Here is a 20,228-nt window from a genome sequence, read left to right as displayed (position 1 = left end):
GCTGCAAATAGATGGAAGGGCATCCGTCAACCTCTGCACAGATCAGATGCTCTTTAACTGAGTCTATAGCCCTAGGACTGGGTTCGGTTTTGCAAGGAAGCAGCTCGTTTACCAGTCAAAATCAAAATAATAAAAAGGCATAAGGTCCCAGTCTAGGCTACATCGCTCTGCCATATGGTCCTGCCAGGCATTTAACATGGATCTTGTGCCGAGCAGGTTGTATGTCGACCAAACAAGCAAAAATCTAAGAGCATTTCTGCCTTTCTTTGCTTGGGCTGAGATGTTTATGAAATGACCTCTCGGCGATGTCCATGTTCCTGTGTTGGAGGGGGCAGGGGTGGTATCCTTGTTTCTAGTTCATCCGAGAGGTCGCTCTCACAGTGTTGGAACAGTCGCTAAACACGGATCTGGTGAGTACGATTCCGATCTCAGACAAGAAGTTCTCCTTTTCATAACAATCTCTCTCGCCCAGGCTAGTCACAGCCGCTGGTAAATAACCTCGAATCCCCTCCCGGTTCATTCGTGGCCGTTAAGTAGCACTTTTAAAGCAGCTCTGCCTTGGAAGACGCCTCTGTCTCCCTTCTAAGGGAATCTCCCCTCCCTCCTTGAAGATCCCCTGAGCCAAGCAGCGCGGAGTTGTTACCTGACACGCTGCTCCCCACGCTGGTTGATTGCCATCCTTAGCCTTGTGATTTGACTGCAGTACCCTAAATCGAAATTGCAGACTTTTAGCATCTAGAACCCTAGGGATTGTCCTCTCCTCCTCCACCGCCCACCCCTGTGCCATTTCGCCGCCTGGCTGATGCTGGGGTAAAACAGCCGGATCCCCACACCCGTGGGACACGGGGAAAGGATACAGTGGGGCTGAAGGGAGATATCCCACCTCCAGTGGACTCAGGGAGGATCCAGGCAGGGATTGCACTGTGTGACATCCTATCAGGAAGGAAAAAAGACATGCAGCGAGCGCAGCCCACCGCTAAACTCCTGGGGACCAAATCCTTTACTGCTGCATCCGAGGGGACTCCGATTTAAAATCAAAAGGGGTGTCCTTAGAAGCTTCGATCCGACAGCGACTGAGCCTGGGAAGATTTGGCTCACAATGCTCTGTATTGTGATACTGTAGGCACCATGCAATGCTTTTCTATTTGTATTCATCCAACATCCCCCCTTTCCCCTCAATTCATCTGCAAAACTTGAAGGTAGAACCACTTAAACGGATTACAAGCCTTATTCGGTGCCATTGCTGAAAGTTGCTGGCCGGGGGGGGAGGGGGGGGAGTGAAAGTACAAGGTTATGGCATTAGGGATGTAATACATCTTAAAGAGTTCGCCTGACGCCGCCTAGCCATTCAGAGCAAATCTCGGTGAGCTTTTAGCACTCCGCATGGATCGGTATTAACCGCGATCGTTTGCTACTTTCCTAATGAAAATCATTAGCGCAGGATAACCTCCTGGTTGCACTGTTCGGGACTTGCAAGCGGCCTGCGAAAAGATCTATTGACATGGCAACGTGGTGTGGGCAAAAAGACAGACCTTTTGTGAATGTATTTCAAACCCCAGTGCGTTGCTAAGGCAGCTGCGAAAGAGAGACCCCCGGCAAGAATAACAGAAATTCTCATACCATCTGCTTCGGCATTTCTTCCCTCTCATTTCTTTAGAGATCTAATAAAACTGTGTTCACTTCCCTCCCCCAACCTTTTTAGAAGTCTCAAGTGCATTTCGCCTGACGGCACCAAATTTTGCTCCTGCAAATGAATGATGCAGCATTTTAATTAGCAAGTAGTACTGCTTCCACATTGAAATGTTTAACGAGCGCTTGGGATGTTTAAAATCATATGGGGCATGTTACTGATCCGACAGGTATGGGAAGCGGGCAGGGAGAGAGAGGAGGAGGAGGTGGTAAAGGAATATGGATGTTCCTTTTAACAGAGTGGGCACTAGCACCCTATTTGGGAGTCAACAGGGAGTGATCTGTGCTCCTGACAGCTGGGCTTCCCCCCTACTAACTTTTTTATACCAACCTGCTGCCTCTTCAAGGATTCCAGTCAAGCCTCTCTCCACCCAAACATTTGGAGCGGAGAGGGGGACTGGACTGTTCGAATAGCAATGTTAAAGGTTTGGTTTAAGGCTGCTGTGACTCTCCGGACCTAGGGGTTTATGGCTTCCAGAAGGGATGGTAGATCCGCCCCCTGCTTGGAGGCTCGCTTGCAACTCCCAACAGAGGTGGGGTGGTGGAGGGCAGAATGCCACGTCCATTTAAAGTTAGGGAGCGAGCCCCTTTCCTGGTGACTGTAGAGTGTGTCTGTCATGTGCATGCCATGCATGTCGTAGTGAAAAAAAATCAGCCCGTTCAATAAAGTGTACGGAGTGTATTGAATCTCCCTACACTAACTACGTTGCCCAACGCTGGGAAAAAATCTGAATTTGTGCTTTGAAATGCACAGACAGGGATTGAGACGTGTATTACTGACCCAATCGCCCCTCTGTTGCTTAAAAAAACCCTTCGCCCTGACAACCGATCTTGGCAGCTAAATTTAAGCCAAGGGTAAATTTGGACAGACTCTCGAGTCTCAGCTGCAAGGCGCTCCCTCCAGTGATCTGCTACCGGCTGGCAGCAGTTCGCTAACAAATAATCTACTCCCGCCCACACAGTGTCACTTTCCTTCGCCCCGGTTTCTCAACAAAACTGTATTACCTTCTTGCTGCCTCTGTCGTGAAAAGATGTCAGCTGGGTTGTGTTCTCTTCCCGGATCCAGTCAGCATCGGACATGGGTTTCTTCTCGGGCACACACCACACACACCCAAAGCCAGACCGAAAAATCGTGCGGCAGTTAAGGAGTTAAATCCTCCTCTTCGCTTTTGATGCCTTGCTCGGTGACAGAATGCAAAATGTGCCGTTGTTACCCAAGTGATTCCGGGTCTCTTCCCAGAGATTTGCTTTGCCTCCTTTTAAAGCTGGAAGCGAACAGGAGGCTGTTGGATCCTGGAGAAGATTGAAGGCTCGAGCTGCAGCACAACAATAAAAAAAGGGGCGCTCGCGGTGCAAAGGGATCAAAGAGAGCGAGGAAATGCGAGGAGAGAGGAACCACCTTGTTCAAGTCACCCAGGCTGGGGCTTCCCGAGCTCTCACGTTGGGACATCCAGGTGTGATGATGGAGAGCGGCTACCTATGGCTCTGCATAAACTAATCTATTGGCTTTGCAGCAGTGTCTGTGCGCGGAGAGGAACCTATCTGGGGGCAGCTGGCCAGAGATACATTTCTCCCAATGATCTACCCGCAGCAGGAGCGCCTTGCTGGAATTTGCAGTTGGCAATCGGGGGATCTTTTTCCTTGAGAGTTGGGGTGAGGGGACTGTGGCTCGTTTCTGGAGGCTGCTCCTTCCTTCCTCGTTCTTCTTGGCTTTCCCCAGTCTGATTATTTCCCACTCCTCCCCCACCCCACTTTACCATCCCCTCCCCCCTCCTGGAAAAAAAATCTGTACAGTCAGGGCTTCCCAAATGCGCGCCCCCGACCTGGTGCCAAGCGCGCCCCCTTCATTTGTTCCCCTTCTTGAAGCTCATTTTCATGACGTGGAAAAGCCTGATCCAGGGCAACAACACCACACACACACACACACACACACACACGGAGAGAAAGAGAGAGAAGCCCGAGATTCTCCGCTGTGATTGAGCCTCCCTCCCTCTCCCTCCCAACGATGTGCTGCTGGTGCCCAGAGAAAGCAGCAGCCCCAGAGCTGGGAGCCTGCAGCAGCCCCCTTCTCCTCCCTCCTCCATTGAGTGTGCCAAACAGCAGCTCTGCATCCTAAAGAAGCTCATTGAGGAGCTCATTGCATTCCCAACACGTTTCAGGCTTGCTTGCTTGCTTTTTTTTTTTTTCCTTTTGCCTCAGCCTCAGCAGGAGTAGAGAGAGAGAGAGAGACAGAAAGAGACAGAGTGAAACCAGCAATCCTTAAACTCGAGCTTTTAAAAATTGTATTTATTTATTTATTTTTAGACGTGCTAAAATCTCTCCTGCAAACCGGTAAGTACAAGCGTTCTGGATCTTCTTCTTTCTGCCTAGCTTCAAAGACACCCCCCCCCCCCCCCCCATAATCTCCCCCCCCATCATTTTTATTACAGCCCTTGCAGAACAGAAAGAACTTAAGTCGCTATTTTGCAAAAGAGATAGAGAGGACTGACGGATACTGCAATATAGCTCTCCTTTCTCTCTCCCTCTCCCTTCTTCCCAATTAGATCATGGTTTTAATTGCACAGGGTATTTCTCTTTTCTCCCATCTCCCCTTTCCTACAGCTGAGGGTTTCATTTGCAAGTTGATCCTAAGGATTTGTATCCCTTTCCCATTTCTCTCCCTAAATGCGTCTTTCCGATTTTAAGTTTGTGCGGGGAAGGGGGGTGGGGGAGGGTTCTCTAGCTGTACATTGGAAAGGCAAAGAAAAAGGTCATTTTTATTGATAAATTAGGACTAAAATCAACGATCCCTCCGACCAATTTCAATTCGATATTTCACTGACTCAAGAAGGGCTGCATCACCATTATGATCATAATCATTAACGTTTATTTATCCCCAAACATTTGAAATATCTGGCAAAAGGAAGGGGAAAACTGTATCTTGGGGAGCTGCATCTCATTAATACAGTATTTGTTTCCTCTGATTGGAGAAGAATGGTGTCTTCTTTTTGAAAGGTAGTCAGTAGGATAGATAATTTATCAGCTGGTGTCAAGGTATTTTTCTTCCACTTTCAGCTTTTTAACTGGGTCTCTTGGTTGGTCCTGGGGGCGCAAAATCCTTTCTAATAGGAAAAAAACCAGGCTGAGCATTTCAGTCCAAAATGCTTCTTTAGCTGTCACTTCGCCTTAGATCTGATGATCGCATGGGCATGTGCTTTAGAAAGATTAATCATCTCGAAATGCTTTAATCAGCTAAAATGACTAATATGTAGTATGTATTTATCTGATAATATACCAGTAGCATTAATCCATCAGTGGGTCTGGAAGGGGGAGGTTTTATTTTAAATCAGGGTTGTTAAGCATTATTAAAGACACTGAGAATTTCTAAAGGAAACTGTTAGATCAGGGACATTTACAAACCCTGCACATTCCTGCAAACTTACCTATAGAATATACTGAGCCGGTGCATTGGATATCGGACCATTGCAATCTAGCAACTTTGGGAGGGTTTTTTGTGTGTGCATGTGTATATATGAAGGATGTAGTATGATGCTGGTGAAAGATATCCACTGATATTTTCTCCTGCAATCAATGTAGGTTATGATGTGCACAGAGGTAAGCCTGCAAATAAGTGTTTTTCTAAACAATGGTCATGTGGTGAAAAAAATGTGTATATGCAATATGCTCAGTCTGCATGTTCATTTGCTATATGGTATGTGCATGCTGTTTTCATTATAGATGCCATTTACTAAATATCATATGGGAAGGGAAAATATGGCATCTTATGATTAGAGATTTCTATAGCTCTTAAGTCTGAAACCAGCCTTGAACATCAAGCACTGCTAGAGTTTGTTTTGAACGTCTACCCAACAATTGCTGAACTTTCCAGGAGCCTAATAAAAGTCTAGCAAGAATGGAGTTTATTAAGAACAGTGACGTGACTAAACACTAAAATTCTCCATTTTTATTTCTGTTACAGTTTTGTAATCAGCCACAAATGATGAAACCTTCCACGGCAGAGACTCTCCATAAAGGAAGGATGTTGTCGGTAATTCTTCTAAGCACAATTGCTCTAGCATGGACTACACCAATTCCCTTGATAGAGGACTCAGAGGAAATTGACGAGCCCTGCTTTGATCCATGTTACTGTGAAGTAAAAGAGAGCCTTTTCCATATACATTGCGACAATAAAGGATTTATAAATATTAGTCAGATAACAGAGTCGTGGTCAAGACCTTTTAAACTTTATCTGCAGAGGAATTCCATGAGGAAATTATACACTAACAGTTTTCTTCATTTGAACAATGCTGTGTCTATTAACCTTGGGAACAATGCACTGCAGGACATTCAGACAGGAGCCTTTAATGGGCTCAAAGTTCTGAAGCGATTGTACCTGCACGAGAATAAATTAGACATTTTCAGAAACGACACTTTCCTGGGTTTGGAAAGTCTGGAATATCTGCAGGCAGATTATAATGTCATTAAACGGATTGAAAGTGGGGCATTTCGAAATCTGAGCAAACTCAGAGTCTTGATCTTAAATGACAACCTTATCCCCATGCTACCCACCAACCTATTTAAATCTGTGTCCTTAACTCATTTGGACTTGCGGGGAAATAGGTTAAAAGTCCTTTCCTATCGAGGGATGCTGGACCATATTGGCAGGAGCCTGATGGAAATCCAGCTCGAGGAGAACCCTTGGAACTGTACCTGTGAGATTGTGCAGCTGAAAAGTTGGCTGGAGCGCATACCTTACACTGCCCTTGTGGGAGACATAACCTGTGAGACCCCCTTCCACTTCCATGGTAAGGACCTGAGGGAAATCAAAAGGAGTAAACTCTGCCCCATGCTGTCTGACTCCGAAGTCGAGGCCAGTCTGGGGATTCCTCAGTTGTCATCTAGCAAGGAGAACGCCTGGCCTACTAAGCCTTCCTCCATGCTATCCTCCTTCCATTTCACTGCTTCCTCTGTTGAGTACAAAACATCCAATAAGCAGCCCAAACCCACCAAGCAGCCCAGAGTGCCCAAACCTCCCCCTACATCCCGAGGCCTGTATCCTGGGCCAAACCAGCCTCCTATAGCTGCCTATCAGACAAGGCCCCCAATCCCCATCATATGCCCTACTGGGTGCTCTTGTAGTTTGCACATCAACGACTTGGGCCTGACAGTCAATTGCAAGGAGAGAGGATTTCACAACATCTCCGAGCTCCTGCCCAGGCCCTTGAACGCCAAGAAGTTGTACCTGAGCGGCAATTTGATACAGAAAATCTACCGCTCGGATTTCTGGAATTTTTCTTCCTTGGATCTCTTACACCTTGGGAACAACCGTATCTCCTACGTGCAGGACGGGGCTTTTATTAACCTGCCTAACCTGAAGAGCCTGTACCTGAACGGCAATGACATCGAGAGGCTGACTCCGGGCATGTTCAGGGGCTTGCAGAGCTTGCATTACCTGTACTTCGAGTACAACCTGATCAGGGAGATCCAGCCCGCAGCCTTCAGCCTCATGCCCAACCTGAAGCTGCTCTTCCTCAACGACAACCTGCTGCGGACCCTGCCCACCGATGCCTTTGCGGGTACCTCCCTGGCCAGGCTCAACCTGAGGAACAACCACTTCCTCTACCTGCCTGTGGCCGGGGTGCTGGAGCACCTCCACGCCATCGTGCAGATCGACCTCAAGCTCAACCCCTGGGACTGCACCTGCGACCTGGTGCCGCTCAAGCAATGGATCGAGACCATCAGCTCGGTCATCGTGGTGGGGGACGTGCTGTGCGCCAGCCCGGAGAACCTCACCCGCCGGGACGTGCGCTCGGTGGAGCTGGAGGCGCTGTGTCCGGAGCTGCTGCACGCGGCGGCCGCCTCGCCCGCCCCGCCAGGGGGCAAGCCCAGCCCCACCAGTCCCTCGGCCTACGAGCTCTCCCCGGCCGGCGCCGCCGCCGTGCCGCTCTCCGTGCTCATCCTCAGCCTGCTGGTCCTCTTCTTCTCGGCCGTCTTCATCGCCGCGGGGCTCTTCGCCTTCGTGCTGCGCCGGCGGCGCAAGAAACTGCCCTTCCGCAGCAAGCGGCCGGAGGCGGGGGACCTGAGCGGCATCCACATGCAGTGCCACCGCTTCTTCGAGGAGGGCAGCCGGGGGGCGGGCGGCGGTGGCGGCGGCGCCTCGCCGGAGAAGGCCCACCCCGTGGGGCACGTCTACGACTACATCCCCCACCCGGTGACCCACATGTGCAACAACCCCATCTACAAGCCGCGGGAGGAGGAGGCGGAGCGGGGGGAGGAGGGCGGCGGCGGCGAGGCCGGCGAGCGCCTGGGGGGAGGCGGGGCGGGGGAGCAGTTCGCCGAGCCCGGCCACCAGGAGAACAGCACCCACTACAGGACCTTGCTGGAGAAGGAGAAGGAGTGGAGCCTGGCCGTGTCCAGCTCCCAGCTCAACACCATCGTGGCCGCCAACCACCCGCACCACCACCACCCGGCCGGCGGCGGCGGGCTGGCGCTGGCGGGGGAGCTGGCGCTGGCGCCGCCCGGCTTCCCCCACGAGAAGAACGGCGGGGTGTTGCTCTTCCCGCCGGCCGGCGCCGGGCTAGACAGAGAGCGGCCGCCGCTGCCCTGCACGGTGGGCTTCGTGGACTGCCTCTACGGCACGGTGCCCAAGTTAAAGGAACTGCACGTCCACCCGCCGGGCATGCAGTACCCGGACCTCCAGCAGGACGCCAGGCTGAAAGAAACCCTTCTCTTCTCGGCCGGCAAGGGCTTCACAGACCAAACCCCCCCAAGCGAATACCTCGAGTTAAGGGCCAAACTCCAAACCAAGCCGGATTACCTCGAAGTCCTGGAGAAGACAACCTATAGGTTCTGACCCGATAGCTTTTCTCCCTTCCCGCCCCCGTCCCGCCAGTAGCGCCCCCGGCCCCCCTTCTCCAGCCCCCGTGCAACCGCATGATGAGAATAGAGAATACAGCTGGGTGCTCTCCCCCACCAGAGGTGTGTGTTTGGAGGAAGGGCCGTTCTCAGATCATTAATCAATGAAGTGCCTTCGCAGACTTGCCAGCAGATGTTAATCATTATTTTTTATACTGAAACTGAGACTTTGACTGTGCCATGTCTAAGGTATATTATTATTAATTATTATTATTATTACTACGGGGATCTTTGTATTGATCCTAACGAAGTAAATTCTATGTCTCTTTTTTTTCCGTTGCAGTAAACTTTTTACTTTTTTTTTTTCCCCCTGGGGGTAGGGGGGAGATGGCATTTTGTGGCTTTCTTTCTTCTTGCCCATCATGGCACAGATCCTGTACATTTATTTAAAACAATCAAATGCAGTTTGCTGCATGCCTGGAAACTGCAAGGGGGGAGGGGCGGGGGGGGTCTTGTTCGAATGTTCTCTCACTCTTGTCTCTCTCTTTCACATGCACACACACGTAGACGCGTCCACACAGCTCCCCACCCCAGCCGCCAGTCGGGTCCCTAGCCTCTCCGATCGGCTTCCCTTCCGTTCCTTTCGCTCTTCCCTCCTCTCCTCCTGGAGCGGGGGGATTCCATATCCAGTGTGAAGTCATCTGAAACGAAGAAGCCCATTGGATGTAACCACGTGGCGCACGCACACACACCTAGGGATGATCAATGACACTTCATGACGCCATGAGTTTTTGGAGGACATCCGCACTTTCTTATTAAAACAAACCCATACAAATATACAAAAAATAATAATAATAAAAAATTCTGGGTACCTATCACTAACGGCTTTGTAGGAAGCACTTTTAATGTTTTCTCTCTCTCACACACAAAGATACAAACAACAATGTGCATATATTTATTCTGTAATTTCAAGTGAATATAAATTGTAAAGGTAATGTTTAATCATTCATTGTACAGTGATGCGTCTGGTATAGCTTTCCTAATAAAAAGTTTTGAAAACAATATATAGATATATAGAGGATACAAAGCTTGAACCTAAAATTTCAGCTTACCCTCCCCCTACCGATGATTACTTCTCCCACCTTAATCCTGAAAGCTATTTTATTAATCACTGTTCAGTGCACTGTGATGTTAACAGGGAAAAAATCTGTACAACTTCTGCCACAGTACCACTTAGGACTTTACAAAATCCGATTTGAAACCTGTTTTTCTTCCACATTGCACTGTAACGATGTCAGAGTTTCTTCTATTTAAAAATAAGCATCAGAATTAACCCAATTTCTTCTACTAATATTGCTAGTAGAATCTGTGTTCTGCTACAACCTAGGAGAAAATAAGGCATTAGTATTACAACTTTTCAGTGTTTAAATTCACATCAATTATATAAGGAAATGAGTAGAGATTGGAGAAAGGCTTAGATGTACATTTGAATATTTGATACAATTGCACTTGGAATGTTCTTTCCGCTCGTTTGGAAAAGACTGAAACAATATGGGAAACTCAGGCCCACTAGCTGATGTTTGCTGGGTCTCTCCCTTGCCTTGCTGCAATCAGAACAACTAGGGGGGTTAGGCTGATTTTACAAAATGTGTGTCATTAAAATGATGCTGCAAAATAGACTTGCCGCGTCACCCAGTTTACAACCCACTTAGATCTGAGCGAAACCAAAGAAAAACGGGTTTTTCTTTTAAGGTACTAGCTGGTATCTTGTTCCTGGTAGATCTGGATTGACACACAGAAAAAGCCGAGGAAAAGCTTTGTTGGGGGAGTTACCCAATGTGGCCAGTAGATGGCGCCGGAACTCCAGCGATCGCAGCAAGCCTGCAGCTGAGTTGTGCCGGCCGCCCGGTACTTTCCGCTTGCACTCCTGAGTCTGTCCTTAATAGCGTGAAATCGTTACGTTGAATGTAATTCACCAGACGTCACTAATGCCTTACATCAAGCTAGGGAACAAATGAAATGGGAATGTGAATGTCAGCTCCTTAGCCGTGCAGTTACGCCGCTGAGGCCCTGTCCTAAAGATCTCAAATAATGAATTTTATATAGAAATATCAAATCAAAAATATATTTTGTGTTAATAAAAACAACAATCATGGCAGTTTATGAAGGTAAATTGAAAAATGTTTCCACTGTATTAAAAAAGAACCCCCTGTATCTAATGTTCTTGTCCCTTTGGGCATTTGTTATGGGACTAAATGTCCATTCATAAGTTGGAACTTTTTGGATTGGGTGAGGAAAGAGAGCCTATGTTTGCATGGACTGATGGGCCACATCCATGCCAGCTGTCCTGGTCAGGAAAAGCTGCTTCCCTTTCTCTTGTGTAACAAAATTATTCAACCCAGCACATTGTAGTCCAATGGAGTTAAAGGGTGGATGTTCTCCCCAGATGGCCCTAATTATAGGTTTGGCAGGTATGCACAGTACAGGCTCTCAGTCTGTCTTTGAGAGCTATGTGGGGGAAGTAGAAAACATTTTCTGTGAATCAATACTAGCCCTCTGGACCTTAGAGATAATGCGGGGGCGGGGGTGGGTGAGGGGACAGCTTCAAAAGTCTGTAAATCTTTGCATCACCTCCATATTATTGGTTAATGTTATGAACTTCCAAGTTGCCAGATCCCTCTAGTATTGATGTTGGTTTCATTATTACTGCATTCAGCACTAATCTGTTTTTAATGGATATTAGAAAAGCATGCCGGTATTTACAAAAAATAAACATCAAAGTGCAAGGCCAGATTCTTCTGATGATAATCATTATAATTCCATTGATAATGCTGCAGCATGCAGAACATGGAGTATGATATGTCAGGTTAAAGTACAATCCCTGGTGTGACTGGTGCTGTATACATTTGGGGGGGGGGGAAGCAAAACCTGAGTGTTCATAAATCATATCAAAGTGTAAGCCAATCATTATAAATAATGTTTATATTTTATTTAAACTACAAAAAGGCAAAAGCATCTTGACTTAAATAGAGATAGCAATTTCACCTGCAAATGGTGAGGGAATTTATTTATTCAGTGGAAATAAATTTATTCTATGAGAATGGAATTTTGTATTAAAAGAGAGAATTTTTTGGCTTATATTGAGTTATTTTTTTTATTGTGTAGGAAACTTATTTTCTTGTGCATTATAAGCTCTTTGAAATCAGTTGGGGGAGAATATCTGTGGAAGTGTTCAGAATATTTAACTGTGATATCCAATGTGTAATATGATTATTCTTATTTTATTTTATTGTGATAAGCTGTCGATGGGTGGATGGTAAAATTACTATCCACTTCAGAAAACAAATGTGGATCTGTCATATCTGATCTGTGAAGGGAGACAATTCATATCCATCAATCTGAATGAACCTAATTAATAGGGATTATTTATCATTATTAGCAGTATTATTCATAAAATTGATAGTATTTGGAAGGAATGAAATAAAATAAAATTATCCATATTCACATAAGTGATGTTTAATGGAACAATATTTTAAATAAAAATATTTTTTTTAGCTTAATTCAGTATTGTATTGACAAATATTTGACATCAGGTTAATGTATGTGCTGATGCTCAGAATCTTGTGGTAGAATATTCATCATATGGTTATTTTTATTCACTAATTCACTATGTTGAAATTCTTCCTACAGGTGAAAGGGAAAAAAGGCCAGGTAAGTCATAGTCATAGCTTATAATAAATGTATAGCTAGAAAGGGAAGATAACTAAATGTTAGGGTTCCTCCCCATTTCTAGGACTTTTCATACAATTCTTATAAAGCAAATCCCACTTAAAAAGAAGTATTTGGGCCTGGGAAATAAAAGGTCTCTCCTACTGCATCAGCAGAACGGGTGGTGTTTATTTCTAATGGTATGAATACTCTTCTCCTAATGCAAAATCTGAGTTCAGTAGAGTATTCCTTCTCTAAGGCCAGGTCTACACTACACCCCTAATTCGAACTAAGGTACGCAACTTCAGCTACGTGAATAACGTAGCTGAAGTTCGAAGTACCTTAGTTCGAATTAGTTCGAACTTACCTTGGTCCACACGCGGCAGGCAGGCTCCCCCGTCGACTCCGCGGTACTCCTCTCGGCGAGCTGGAGTACCGCAGTCGACGGCGAGCACTTCCGGGTTCGACTTATCGCGTCCAGACTAGACGCGATAAGTCGAACCCAGAAGTTCGATTTCCAGCTGTCGAACTAGCGGGTAAGTGTAGCCAAGGCCTAAAAGTCTGTCCTTGTAAGCCAATAAATGTGTGTTATAGTTAGGTGAATACTGTATATACTCATTCATAAGTCAAATATTTTTGGTAAAAAAGTGACACATCAAAGAGCAGGGGCTTATAAACGGGTCTACACCAAAATTTGATGATTTTAAACTCTACGGCAGGGGTCGGCAATCTATGGCACGCATGCCAAAGGTGGCACACGAGCTGATTTACTGTAGCACGCTGCTGCCAGCCTGGTGTCCCCGCTGCCAGCCCCGCTCAGCCTGCTGCCGGCCTGGGGTCCCAGCCACCGGTTCGCTCGGCCTGCTGCCAGTCTGGGGTTCCATCCACCGGCCCCTGTAAATGTAAAATGTATTACTGGCACGCAAAACCTTAAATTACCGCGAATAAATGTAGACTTGGCACACCACTTCTGAAAGGTTGCCAACCCCTGCTCTATGGAATCATTGAACTGAATGTCTAATACATTCTCATTTTGTTTACCTGGAGCGATGCGCTCCAGGTAAACAAAATGTCCTGACCCGCCAGTGGCTTACTCTGATGGGCCAGGAGCCAAAGTTTTCCGATCCCTGAAATATAGGGTTGGCTTATGAAAGGGTCATACAGTTTTTGCTATTTTTACCTATCCATTTTGGGGGGTCGGCTCATAAACGAACGGGCTAATGAACGAGTATATTTGGTATTTCAAAGGGCTTGTTTATGAAGGATTTCAATGGAGTTGGTTGCCAGAACACAGCCTTTTCAATTCAAGATTATGTCAAAGCACTTTGAACAAAAATTATATGTTTTTATTATTTCTTTCTTTCTTTTGTGATTGCAGTTCATTTAATTTTGAGCTAGAAATGTACAATAATGGTCAATATTGTTAATTTGTTAGCTATAAACATTCAGTCAGTGGCACACAACATTCACTACAAAATGTCCCCCTGAACACCATAGGTTTCTCAAGCTCTACTGCATGTAAGCAGTAACTCATGAGTGATATGTAAATTAGAGCTTGCTCAAGAAAGTAGCCACATTGATGTAAGTGGGACTGTTTGCATGAATAGGGTGTACAAAACGTGGCCTTCTATGTGTAGGTGTACTGGTTGTCTCCATTCCTTAGCTGTCGTGAGGTTTATGGCCAAAGTCCAGCTTCCTTCAAGCACCTGACAAGTGTGAAAATGTTGAAGAATTGCAGTTTGTCCAAAGTTGTCATCTACTTTTCTAACATGGAGTTGCTTATATTGTTGGAACAATCAGAGCTCTCTGAATTTTCGTATTTTCATTCTGAGAGTGTTAAAACGATAAAAATAATCCTCTTGCGAGTATTCCCAAATTTGTTCCTGAGTGACACTTCCCTATAGCTATGAGATTTTTGTAGTGAAAATGACCAGATTTTTCCCATGGAAAAATATGATTTACTGTGAATTTGCTGAATACACAAATTCACTTCTTTTCCACACTGAAAATCAGCTCTTTGAAGTAAAATGACACTTTTCTGTCTTCTGATTTTGGGTATGTTTGAGGCAAGACTGGAAATTATTTTATTTTCCCTGAAAATATGATTTTTTTAGGTGGTGACACACAGCCCTGCTAATCCACCCTGGCTTATGCAACTAGAGCCTGACTGAGAGCCAATTGAAGTCAGTGAAAATAACCCTATTCACCTCAGTGTGCTTTGGAACAGACCCTTATACTGGATATCCACAGTGGGTGTCATCCTGCTCCCATTGAAGTCATTGACTTTGGTGATGCAGTTTTGGGTTGAGTGTGCCCAGCTGAAGTCAAATGGAGTTTTGCCTGTATAAGAAGAAAGGGCAGGTCTGCATACTAACTTGTACCACTTGAATTAAATTGCTTACCTAAAACTCATGTAGTTATTTTGCTATAAACCTTTGTGTGAACAAAAAAGTGGCTAAAGTCAGTTTAGGAAATGTTGTTTTTTTACCAACAGACCAGCATTAGTCAAATTGACTTTCGCCATTTTTATTCTGAAATATGAGTCTTTACACACACTTGTACTGAAATAACTGAATTGGTTTTAGGAAAGTTAAAATTGGTGCAATTCAGCCAGCCTTTGGGGGTTGAGGCCAAATATCAGGATGTTTATTAGCTAGCCAAGTTCATCACATAATGTCTGCTATTTAAATATTTGAAAATACTGTATTAGTATTGTTAGTACCTTATTTTTTTCCAGAAGTTGTGAAATTAAAGGGACACTGTCAATTCGTTTTTATATAGTTTTTTTTATTGGTTAATCTTCGTTTGTAGCACCCTTTAAGGAGCTCAACATTTTCTTTCTCTCTTACATGTTTTGTACTTTCATTTAATTAAATACTGCGTGTGTGTGTGTGTGTGTGTGTGTAGGGGGAATATTTATCACCCTGCAAGAGTCAGTAGCTCCATTTAATCTTTTGTCTGTGCATGGATTGCATCAGGAGGACAACTGTAGGAATGACATTTTGTTGGTTACTTGCCTTTTGCTGTGGTGAGAGTAGTAGGTCATGTTCCCCGTTTTTTTGTCAAATTGGCGGTTATTGTGGTGGCTTTCAAAACAAAGACTGAAATAATTCCTTCCCAGGGAAAATTGGTGGGAGGAAGGTCAAAGGGGAGGAAAGCCCTGTAAGGGTCCTCTCACAGAGTTCCCAGCAGATCGTTCTGTTGGATAAACTCCCAAGGACTTCAGTGGATCAGGCCTATATCTGGGAATGTTAATAGTCCCAATGTAAACTGTGAAATTATGCCTAGATACTACAAAGAAGCCATTTGCAGAATCAGGATGTTCTCCAAATAATAATAATAATAATGATTAATTAATAATAAATACATTATTTGTAAAATAACAGAGCACAATGATACATAAAACATGTCAACGGTTCAGAATCACGCATTGCATTTTGAAGATAATAATTGTCACCTCACTTTTTAAATTTTCCTTCTTTTCCTAGTAGTAAAGTTCTTTAAATATTCTTAGAGCATTTCACATATTCTGTTAGTTCTAAAGAAATATTTTAATGTAACTAAGGGACAAATCCTCCCATGTCCTTCCACCAATTTCACAGGAAAATCCTGCTCACCTAACTATATATGTATAGCATATAATGTAGCACCCTTTCCAAAGAGAGATCCACTCTAGTGAATTTGGTTTGTAAGGATTGGAGTTTGGCATGAATATGGATCACTCTGCCTGAGGTTCCTGATATGTTCCCAGATATGGAGTAGGCAATAAGAGTTTATTTATGAACAGAGTTGTTCTCTTGTTTTTCCCAGTTTCACCTTAGTAGGAGTTTTGTAGCTACACTGAAGTTAGTGGGTATTTTATGTGCTGAGGAACTGCAGGATCAGTTAATGGTATTTGAACATAAATAATTTAAAATGAAACAAATCTACTGTGGAAGTAATTGTACTCGAGGTGAGATTGTTTACCTGGTAGGCTGTGCAAGTGTTTTTTTATTTAATTTTGCCAACTACGTTCTTCATTATTATTTGCTATAAGGAATTTTAGATAATTGGGGTTCAGCTATTCAGGACTTACTTGTATTAATTTATTTGGTCTGTTTAAAACGAACACACAAACAAACCGAAACAGCCACGCCAGCATATTTGTAGTATAGCATGTAAATCAAACAACCAAACTAGTTTTAAGATGGACCTTGACAAGTTTATGAAAGGGATGATATGACTGGGTTGCCTGTGAAAGTGGGGGACTGGACTTGATGTCCCGGGGGGGGAGAGGTCTCTTCTAGCCCTATGTTCCTAATTCCTCACCAAGAAACCATTTTTTTAACCTAGTGGTTCTTATTCTTTTCTTTGGAGACCTAAGGACCCGATTTGCATAGGAACATAGGAATTGCCACACTGGACCAGATTTGAGACCCATCTAGACCAGTATCCCGCCTCTGATAGTGAATACCATCAGATGCTTCAAAGGAAGGTTTAAAAACCCTGCAGTAGCAGATGTGGAGTAATCTGTCCCCACAATAGGTCTCATCCTGGTTAGGTACACACCATGCTGAGCTCTTGGAAATCCCAGCCTCATGTCACAATGGGAACACTTCTAAATATCTGATCCTTATTTTCGTGCCTAGATGTGAGCTGAATTCTTTTGAAAATCTGGCCCTAGTTATGGTTGAAGATCACTTAAAATGTTGTCCCTGAGCTCTTTGGAAAACCTGTCACTATGTTTCTCTCATGTTATTAGGACTGCTGTGCATGGGCATCCTAAAAATCTTCCAGGCAACATCACTAAAAAATACGCACAATCCCCGCATTTTTCTAGATTAGACAGCATGGATTTTTCTCTGATGTAATTTTACTATGTTTGTCTGCAGTATCCCATAAAGCCTGGCTATATCTTAAAATGGGTATAATAGTGTTGTAGCTAGCTGTGTCAGTCCCAGGATATTACAGAGACCAAGTGGGTGAGGTAATATCTTTTATTAGACCCAAGTGCTGTTGGTGAGAGAGACAAGCTTTCGAGCCCTTCTTCAGGTCTATCTCACCAGTAGAAGTTGATCTAGTAAAATATTAAGTCACTAACCGTGTCTCTCTAATGGGTATAATAGTCAGTCAAAGAAATCTGACATGTAAAGATGATATGGTATCTGACTGTAAACAGGGCAAGTGATGCCTATTCTTTACTAGCTAGGCAGCCTTCACTGAAAATATCTAAGGCTCTAATTATAATAAGCACTCAAAAGCACCCGCTAGACTTTCAGTCTTTTTTCAATTTCCCTCCCATTTTTCAACCAGCAATGGTGAGGAATGTGTGTATAATCGCTTTAGAAAACCTTCTCAATTTGAACACTAATGGACTGTGATCTTGCTGCTATTGAGATCAATGGGAGTTATGACTTTAATTTTATTGGTAGCTAGACCAAGCTCTGACTAACAGACAGTACCAAAATTCATAGTCTTATAACTCAACAACAATTTTGTTTTTAGGCTGACATTTTGCAAGTCTCTAATGAGAGACAACGTAGGTTAGGTAATATCTTTTATTGGACCAACTTCTGTTGGTAAAAGAGACAAGCTTTCCAGCTACACAGAGCTCTTCAGGTCTGGGAAAGGTACTCTCAATATGTCACACTAAATCGAAGATAGAACAGATGGTTTAACATAAGTAAGTTAACACACATTCTAAGGGACTAATCTAGGTGAAGTGGCCCATTCATTCATCTGCAGTCATAGGACAAAAATGGGGTTGGGGTTACAGATTGTTATAATAAGCCATAAATCCAGTGTCTTTATTAAAATCTTGATTTTTAGTGTTTAGCAAAGTTATGAATTTAAGCTCTCAAGTTTGTCTTTTGAAGATGTTTTTTAGGTTTCCGCTGAGGATTAGGACTGAGAAGTCAGATAGAGAGTGATCATTTTTTGAAAAATGATTGCCCATGGGTGATAGGATGTTTGTGTCTTTTATCATTTTTCTGTGTGAGCTCATTCAAGAGCATAGTGATTGTCTGGTTACACCAGGGGTCGGCAACCTTTCAGAAGTGGTGTGCCGAGTGTTCATTTCTTCACTTTAATTTAAGGTTTCGCGTGCCGGTAATACATTTTAATGTTTTTAGAAGGTCTCTCTCTATAAGTCTATATATAATATAACTAAACTACTGATGTATGTAAAGTAAACAAGGTTTTCAAAATGTTTAAGAAGCTTCATTTAAAATTAAATTAAAATGATGATCTTAAGCTGCTGGCCTGTTCAGCCCACTGCCAGCCTGGGGTTCCGTTCACCTAGGCCGGCAGCGGGCTGAGCGGGGCCTGTGGCCGGAACCCCGGCTGGCAAGGGGCTGGCAGCCAGAACCCCAGGTTGGCAGCGGGCTGAGCGGGGACGGCGTCTGGGACCCCAGCTGGCAAGGGGCCGGCAGCCAGAACCCCAGATTGGCAGCAGGCTGAGCGGGGCCGGCACCCCAGACCAGCAGCGGGCCGAGCGGCTCAGCCCGCTGCGGTTTTGGGTTCCGTCTGCTGGCTCCTGCCAGCCAGGGTCCTGACTGCCTGGCCCGCTCAGCCCGCTGCCGGTCTGGGGTTCTGGCTGCCAGCCCCTTGCCAGCTGGGGTCCCAGCCACCGGCCCTGCTCAGCCTGCTGCCAACCTGGTGCTCAGGGTGGGGGGTGGGGATGTGAGGGGTGCAAGACTCAGGGCATGGGGTGTGGAGGGGCTGGGTATGTGTGGGGAGTGCAAGACTCATGGCATGGGGTGTGGGGAGGCTGGGTATGTGTGGGGAGTGCAGGAGTCAGGGATGGGGTTGTGGGAGGGATGCAGGGAGCTGGGGTGCANGTGGAGGGTGCAGGAGTCAGGGATGGGGTTGTGGGAGGGATGCAGGGAGCTGGGGTGCAAGGGGGTGCAGAGGTCAGGGCTGGGGGCATGTGAGGGGGTGCAGGAGTCAGGGCATGGAGTGTGAGGGGGCTGGGTATGTGTGGAGGGTGCAGGAATCGGATGGGGTTGTGGGGGGGATGCAGGGCGTTGGAGTGTAAGAGGGGTTCAGGGGTCAGGGCAGAGGGCTGGGCTGGGATCGGGGGTGCTCCTGTTTGTATTCAAAGCATTTCCATTTACCTATTTGCATGCACAGATGGATATTTATAAATGTAGCTCGGGCAACGGCGCATCCAGTACCTTGATTTGCTCATGTAACAGGATGCTTTTTTAAATTTGGCATGTGCAGAAAACAAGCCAGTTGAAAATATGACAATGCATGTCAGATTTTTTGGCAGAGTGGTGCTTTACATGGACAGACTCCATCCTGCAAGATGTATTAACTGGACTAGCCTGCCTATACACTAGTTCTGGTGTGCAAGCAGGCTTCTTAGGGCAGCAATGGTTAATTCCACATTTTACAATGTCTTGTATGCTGCGAACACATCTGCAATCTATCCACAGTGTATTAGAGTATTCAAAGAACTATATGGGATATGCTGGATGTGTAAAAGGGATGTATCAGGAGCAAAGCAGAGATGCTTCAGTTGTTGTTGTAGACCCAGATCAGGAATAAGCGCCTCCTTTGTTGTTACCACTGATGGGGCTAATGCAGGTGAACATTCTAAGTGCTAACATATAAAATCTGTACCTACATATCATATCTTTGTAAAACTAGAAATGGGCCCAACCTGTAAAGTCTGAGGGCTTGTCTGCACGATTGGGGTACTATGCATTATGGGGGTGTGAATTCTAAAGGGCACTAACATGTTGCACATCAATTGATCAGTGTAGGCCATGCTGGTGCACACTAAATGTTCCCTCTTGTTAGGGCCCTACCAAATTCACGGTCATGAAAAACACATCACGGACCATGAAATCTGGTCTTTTGTATGCTTTTACCCTATACTATACAGATTTCACGGGGGAGACCAGCGTTTCTCAAATTGGGAGTCCTACCCCAAAAGGGAATTGCAGGGGGGTGGAGTCACAAGGTTATTTTAGGGGGTCACGCTATTGCCACCCTTACTTCTGTGCTGACTT

The 20,228-nt window shown here is 45.2% G+C and overlaps 1 protein-coding gene and 1 long non-coding RNA gene across 5 annotated transcripts in view; one reads left to right on the top strand and one right to left on the bottom strand.

The window, feature by feature from the left end:
* The window catches only part of LOC117882844, a 56,918-nt gene extending 54,144 nt beyond the window's left edge, over window positions 1-2,774 (bottom strand). For both annotated transcript variants that reach the window (XR_004647122.1, XR_004647123.1), the window contains exons 1-2: window positions 2,695-2,774; window positions 644-707 (exon numbers count right to left, since the gene is read on the bottom strand). This is a non-coding gene — a long non-coding RNA (uncharacterized LOC117882844). The remainder of the gene's footprint in view (window positions 1-643; window positions 708-2,694) is intronic.
* Window positions 2,775-3,072: 298 nt separating this feature from the next.
* On the top strand, window positions 3,073-11,661 carry SLITRK3 (SLIT and NTRK like family member 3). 3 transcript variants are annotated; one of them, XM_034781684.1, is made up of 2 exons: window positions 3,073-3,143; window positions 5,648-11,661. In XM_034781684.1, exon 2 carries the CDS (start codon window positions 5,666-5,668, stop codon window positions 8,519-8,521), a length of 2,856 nt encoding a protein of 951 aa, XP_034637575.1. In that variant the 5' UTR covers window positions 3,073-3,143; window positions 5,648-5,665; the 3' UTR covers window positions 8,522-11,661. The 3 variants fall into 3 exon arrangements, with proteins under 3 accessions (XP_034637575.1, XP_034637573.1, XP_034637574.1); XM_034781682.1 differs by lacking the exon at window positions 3,073-3,143 and adding an exon at window positions 3,144-3,342; XM_034781683.1 differs by lacking the exon at window positions 3,073-3,143 and adding an exon at window positions 3,473-4,020.
* Window positions 11,662-20,228: the final 8,567 nt, after the last annotated feature.

Source organism: Trachemys scripta, chromosome 9 (assembly GCF_013100865.1).
Source record: "Trachemys scripta elegans isolate TJP31775 chromosome 9, CAS_Tse_1.0, whole genome shotgun sequence".
Lineage (NCBI taxonomy): Eukaryota > Metazoa > Chordata > Testudines > Emydidae > Trachemys > Trachemys scripta.
Note: the sequence above shows the minus strand (reverse complement) of the source record. Positions and strands in the feature narration are given on the sequence as shown.